Source organism: Gavialis gangeticus, unplaced genomic scaffold (genome assembly GCF_001723915.1).
Source record: "Gavialis gangeticus isolate Ggan-Ray unplaced genomic scaffold, GavGan_comp1, whole genome shotgun sequence".
In the NCBI taxonomy this organism is placed as follows: Eukaryota; Metazoa; Chordata; order Crocodylia; family Gavialidae; genus Gavialis; species Gavialis gangeticus.
In genome coordinates this window covers 26,561,131-26,567,888 of record NW_017728994.1, presented here as the reverse complement: position 1 = coordinate 26,567,888, position 6,758 = coordinate 26,561,131, and the positions used below count along the sequence as shown (strand labels likewise).

Genomic DNA, 6,758 nt, shown 5'->3' with positions numbered 1-6,758 from the left:
CCCCACATATTGACACGCATACCCACATGCTCCCTCACTCCACACCCCCACACCTATCCACCCCCCACAGACACACCCACACCCTTCCCCACACCCGACATGCCTATACCCTCCACAATATACAAGAGTAAGACTTCATTTTAAGCTATTATATACAATCACTTCTATGCGCACTACAGAAACGCATGTCAACCAGGCCAAAAATATTTTTTGAAATCAAATTAATGAATATTTTAGGTGCTTGCTTTTTAGAATACAACTTGGTACTTTTCTGGTTCTAAGATGAGAAAACCCCTTGCTGAAAGGAGTACTTCTAGGGGCAAGGTGTGGGACTTCTGGTGGCCAGGGGGTGGGACTTCAAGCCCCAAGATGTCAACCAGGGGCAGAATATCTTTCAAGGAATGGAGCTACTAACGTGGCCCTTGACAGCTTGCCAACACTTGGTGAGTGGCCCTCTGCCCAAAATAATTGCTCACCCCTGGCTTAGAAGATCATTCCAATAGTTAAAATCTTCTTTTAGGGACTGGGCTTGATGCAGTCCCTATCAGGCCTGTGATTGTGTGTAGGACACATCCAATAGAAATTGCTGAGCAGGTGTATAAATACACTAAATCAATATTTGGTTTTGTAACTGGTCCTGAAGAGCAAAACCCACACAAAAGGCATGGCATACCTGCTTTCTGAGGTCACATCTGTCTAACCATGTTGCCTTCTCATTGCTCTGGTTTGAGATAGTATGCCCATATGAATGCACTTTCCTTGTCCTTCTTAATTCTGTCCTGGTTATGCCCAGGGGACTGTGGGCCAGCCCCTCATCTGATGTACCACTGATTTGCACAAGCTGAGGAGTTGAATTTCTGTTTATAGGTTCCATTCTCCCCCAGCCCTGAATGTCCTAATTACCAGCATCCTTCCGGATAGGGACTGTCCTAGGAGTCTTCTCCAAATCCACCTGAAAGTTCTGCAGCACTGTCCTCACCAGGCTGCCTGATCATCTCACAGCACTCTGATGCCCAAAGCCCCTCTGTGACAACATGCACCATGTGAACTTTCTGTTAATACACTGGCTCCAGCTGTTCCTTGGAAAGTTCCACCATCACTGCTTCCTGTATGCCTTCCAAGGGGTACCCACAGCACCTGTTGAAGTGCTGAAAGGCCATAAAACATGTTCAGCAGCACTCTGAAAGCTGTTTGGAGCAGCTTGGTTCAGTCTACTGGGCACCCACATAAGTATTCAGCCTGCAAAGGCCAGAACTTCTGACCTCTTCTTGCCGTGCTGTCAGCAATGCTGTTTGTAAAGCAGCATTTTCCAGCTGGTATAAACACCTGTAAGAGCAGCTGCAGATGAGAAGGGGCCTGTCCACTTTCTACTAAAAGGAAGAGAAAAAACAGGAGCTGCTCCCAGATTCCAGTGGGAAAAGAATGCCCAGGGGAGAAAAGGTGAAGCAGAAGTGCAACAACCAGGGCCTGTGCCCTACCAGCAGTTTTAGGAGTGGCAGCAGGGCCCGGACAGCTGTGGCAGCTGTGGTGGTTGGGTCAGCAGTGGCAGTAGCTATTGTTCTTGCACCCCCTTTAAGTGGGCAGCCAAGGCTAGTGTCTTAGTCACCCACCACTCAACATGACACTGTGAAACAGCTAGGTAGTTTGCTTGAGGAACCAACCAGTATGGTTGGAGGAGAGGAGGAGCAGTGATATAGCAGAGAAGCACAGCCTGCGAAGATGGAGTTAAGATGAAAAGCAGGAGAAAGTGAGTATAGCTGCCTTTTAAAATAAAAATGTAAGAAAGCACTTGTTGCAATAAAGACAATAATACTTAAACTCTGTCTTAACATTACTGCTCCACAAGGATGTGACATAGAACATAGGACATGGAGGGACCTCCTGGGACACTTGATGCCTCTCTTGGGCACCAAGTCACATTATCCCATTAATAAACTTACTAAATTCAATCTTAAAACTAGTTAGGTGCTTTTATTATATAAAATAATAAAAAGCATAGTGCCAGCTAGTAGGTATGCCATTTAACCCTGCTGTATAATCCAAGAACAAAGAGCTGCTGCTCAAGGACTACTAGGTACTGGCTACAAGAAAATACTATTTATGCAATGCTTAATTATTCTGTGGAACTCACTGCTACATGATATTATTGAGAAAAATACTGCAACTAAATAAGGGTTGTCAGACAAGTAAAGGAGTAGATGTTCATAAATAGCTGTTTATAGTTAGGGGAAAATTACCAGAGCTATCAATCCTCATACTTCAGAGAGTGAGGCAGTCACCAGCAGAGTTGAGATAGTGTCTCCCCACAGAACTGTATTAGAAAATTAGCTACACTATGGAAGTTTTACACTTTGTGAAGCAAACCAACATTAGCCACTGTGAGCAATAGGATATGAGACTGTATTGTCCATTAATTTAATCTGGTATGGCAACTCTTCTGCCCCTATGTAACAACCATGTATTTATCATAGTTGGCTTGCTTCCACTTATTAGGCTTTGATTAGTCCCTGGCCTGGTTGAGTGTTTGACATAGTTTTACATGGAAAACAGAAGCAAACTCCAGGGCTATGTATTCTTCCTTGTAGCTCTTGTGATGACTTTCCTAGTTACAAGTGTAGAGTTCAAATCCCCTGTGATCATAGCACTAGACATTTTTAGGCAGCGCTTTTTCTGTTCAAGCTTTTCTTATAGCATAGTCATAGCCATAAAACCTACAGAATCCTTTATAGTCCTGTTTTATCCTTCCCCATCCCATCCATACGGTTTCTACTCCACTGGCTTGATCCAGAACTCCAATAGTATTTCTGTTATGGTAATGTAATGTTTCCCTGGTGTCGTGTTGGCAGCTTTCTTTGGCAGCTCTGAAGCTACCGATAGCTCCTTCCCACCCATCTAATCTGTCTTGCTGTATTTGTAATTTCACTCATCACTGTTTTATCTGACTGCTGTACTATCTAAACTGTAACCTGCTGCACAGGCTGGATCTCAATGACAGCTCCTTTTCTGACCATCCTGGATGGGCCTGGTAACATAAATATCTCTTTCCTGAGTACTTTTCAAAGCTCTGTTCTCAGTGATTGAGGTAGAGAGGACTAAATGTTATCCAACCTCATTTCTAGATTCCAGGCTCTAACGAAGCCATAAGGGAAACATACAATATTGCCCTGTGGCAAATGTTTTTTGGCACAATCCACAGGCAAGTTGTAACAGTAACAGGACCTTTTCCTGACTCTGGCTTCTAAAATGACAATAAAGCAGTGGTAGAGCATTCTTGTTTTCCAGTCAGTATTTAGGCTTAATGATAATCCTATTGATGGCAATAACCAAGGCCCCCTTGACTTTAGCTCTCTAAAACTTCTCTAGAGCAAGAACAAGAACCACGACTAAAGCTCGGTTCTTGTAACATGACAATGCAGACCATAACCACTAGACCACCAGTCAGCTCCTGGGGGTGTCTTTTCTCTTAAGCATTTAGATCATCAAAAGTATGATCTTGTTGAGGTCCCAGCATACAGAACCTGGGATCTACTGCATGCTATACAGACAATGCTGCCTCTACTATAATATAAACATCAAATAAATATTAATTGTAAAATTAAATTTTGAACAATAATCTCCTTAGGTCAGATTTAATTTCAGGTGATAGTGTAAAAGGAATAAATGTTGCATGTAGTATACTTTGCAGATCAGTTCTCAAGGGCATTTATACAAATAACATTTTTACACTAAGCAAATATATATGAAGTATCCATACACTGTGTGGATAATGAGAAACTATTAGCATTGCAGTAGTTGCAGAGCTTATAGTAGTCAATTCAGAATGATCATTAATTCCAGATCATATTCTATTCAAAGTGCTATTAATCTCTGGGTAGTATTTGGTTCAATCCCAGGTATAATTCATGTGTGGCTAACATTTGTTGCCCATTTCTAAGCAGTAACTATAGGGGTATAAAGTTATGCAGAATGGTGCCTCTTCCCTCTGCAGCCCCGCTTCCTGCTGCTGGGAAAACTGGCAGCAGACTATGCAGTTTATGGGGCAGTGAAAATTGCATCCTACACAGAACCACTGGTTCCAGATAGCTGGGTCTGAGGGTGTTGACACTTGAATCCCTATTGGCTGGTGAAAAAGTTCTATTGGTCTCTCTCTGCACTGGACACTTCCATTTGTGAACCCAAGCCATTTGGCTAAGCATCTTACAGACAATCACTCCTTGGCCTTACAAGTGACACAGAATATGCCATTCTCCAATATTTTGCCATGGGGACAAGCTTTCTAAGGAGACACAAAGAGCTGTTCTTAGCACCTTCCCATCCCTACTGCTGGGTGTGCTCTGCTGTGTCAAGTCTAAGGTAGCAGATGTGTAGTAAAAGAAAGCAGAAGGATTTCTTTCTAACCACCAGTTTTCAATATTCTCTAGTAATAACTTTGAACAGAGGAAAGAAAAAAACAGAACAGCCATAGGGCAGAAGGAATGCAACTCAAAGTTTTCCTTTATTCCTGTTTTATTTTCCCTACAATCCAAACATCCTCTGGTGACTGGAAACTAAAGCAATGCCTACTGCTTACAACAATTGAGACATTCAACTTAATTATACAGCCTTTGCCAATACTAAAGACTTTCAGTAATTTGTACCTATTGTGAAAACTGGAGTTTTTCAATTCAATAGACAAGTGCAGCTAAACAGCTTTAAAACTCTTTCACTCCTCTTAATTATTCCATAATATGTTGCTGCCTGTTTTTATACAAATTAGGAAGCCCAAGTAATATGAACCCTCACTCCTACCCTGTCACCACTGTTATATCTTTGCTGGCAAGACGAGAGAGGTGTGTAATTTATAAAGTATTTGGATTATCGAGGTTCTGATGCAGAGCGGTGATTTACACAGATTAGAGAGCATACATCTTTCTCTACCACTTTTCTGTCTATTTTCATCTCAATACCATGCATTTCAGAACCCTCATCGCACCCAGGGCACTGTCAGACCATCTCACCTATGCTCTTCTTTCAGATTCCCTAAATTAGCAGAATGTTCCTGACAGCAGAAGATGCCTGACCCTCTAGGGATATCTGGAATCAACTGAATAATATTGCTCTGGACGGTTAACACCTGCAGTCCTACCTTTGACACCTGAAGGGGTCTTTTCTGCTCAGAGCCCCCCTGTAGGCGGAAGCCCCAGGGGGCCCCTCCAGTCAGAGTGACAAGCACTTCTTCTTCAGCTCCCATGACTTCAGCTCCTTTCTGGTTCCTTTCCTTCTCTGGTGAATTCTTCACCTCTTCCAAAAAAACCCCAAAGATTAAGGGATGGCAGCTCTAACTTCCATCTTCACAAATGGCATCTACCTCCTCTTGAGTCCAGCCCTCTCCTCACTTTCTGCCTCACATTCAAAGGCACGAGAAGACAGTTCAGACTGGTAAGCCCAGCCTTCCCTGCTCTGTTGGACTCTCAGCTGCTGTTCTGTCTATGATTAGGCATTTGATTCCACTTTTGGTAAGGGGCCAGAGTTGTCCCACACGTGTCATGTCAATCTAACCCTTTCTGCCCCCCTGCATATACACCATGGGTCTCTCACTGACTTGTGGCTGAAAATAGCTCATATCCTGTCTCTCTCTGGAGCTTTGTCTCACGCTCCGAAAGCTGGAGGGCTTCCATTTAAGCATTTCAATAAAAGTGATATTTTTCCCTCCCACTCTCATATAACTCCTGGGGTTACCCAGCATTCAGAATTCATTAAAATGGCAGCTGCAGGCAGAGAGATGACACTAGTGCAAACTCCCTCACAACTGGCTCAGCTACAGAGCCAGCCTTTGGGAATCTTAATGTGATGAGCTTTGGAGAAACAAATGTTGTCTTCATGCCAGGCAACCTGGCTGGATCTCCTCTTAGCTCCCATTCCTCCTTGGAGAGTGCGGCCCCTGTTCCTTACAGCCACCCTGGGCAGGGACTAGAGATGAGAACTCCCCTCACAGCCAGCTCCTCCCTGCTCTCCCCTTGGGCAACTCCTGCTAGTAGATGTTGGTGCTAGAATAACTGAGGGGGGTTGTGACTGTGCCAAAGATGGGGTCCATGGGATAGCACAAGAGTATGTGGGGAGCCCTGTGGGTTTTTTTAGTTTTATTTTTTTTCTTCGTATTTTGGGAAATTTTTCATGTTCCAGGACAAATTAGCCAGATCAGTTCCGAATCCTTTTGACTGAGCAAAACTCAATTGTTCAAACACCGTATGTGGTAATACAAGTAGCAAGTATCCTCCACCCTAGACTTTTAAGCCCAGGGCCTCACATACTTCCAAATCTATTGGCAGGCATCCTACGTGCAGCTTCAACCATAGGCGATGTGTAGGGAAGGCATGGGGGGACATATGCCCCCCTGAGATTGGTCCTCACTAGCTGGGGAGTAGGGCCTGCCAGCCAGTGTCCCTCCTGAGAAGCACCAGTAGCACCTCTGATTTTGCCGCCAGCACTTGTGGGGTCAGCAGTCGGGCATGGGGGGACCCCCAGAGTCAGGTTGCACCAGTCACCCATGGGCCCAAGCCTGGAGGCTTGGGGTTTGGATGCCCCTGAGTCTGGCTTGCCCTCAGCCAGTACCCACAGGAGCAAGCTAGGGAGCAGTCCCCCATTTCCATAGTCGACATGTAGCCGAGATCCTCCCACTGGAAGCTGGCCAGTGTGAAGCTAACTACAAGACTCTCATAGCATGTCCTGTCCACAGTGCATCTGGACAGGGGTGCATCCTCCACTACACAATGCCTTTT

At 44.5% G+C, this 6,758-nt stretch overlaps 1 protein-coding gene across 1 annotated transcript in view; it reads right to left on the bottom strand.

Moving 5' to 3' along the window:
* The window catches only part of SYNPO2L (synaptopodin 2 like), a 74,430-nt gene extending 69,000 nt beyond the window's left edge, over positions 1 to 5,430 (bottom strand). Inside the window, exon 1 of the mRNA XM_019502427.1 lies at positions 5,126 to 5,430. Within this exon, the coding sequence (XP_019357972.1) occupies positions 5,126 to 5,230 (105 nt within the window). The 5' untranslated portion in view covers positions 5,231 to 5,430. The remainder of the gene's footprint in view (positions 1 to 5,125) is intronic.
* Positions 5,431 to 6,758: the final 1,328 nt, after the last annotated feature.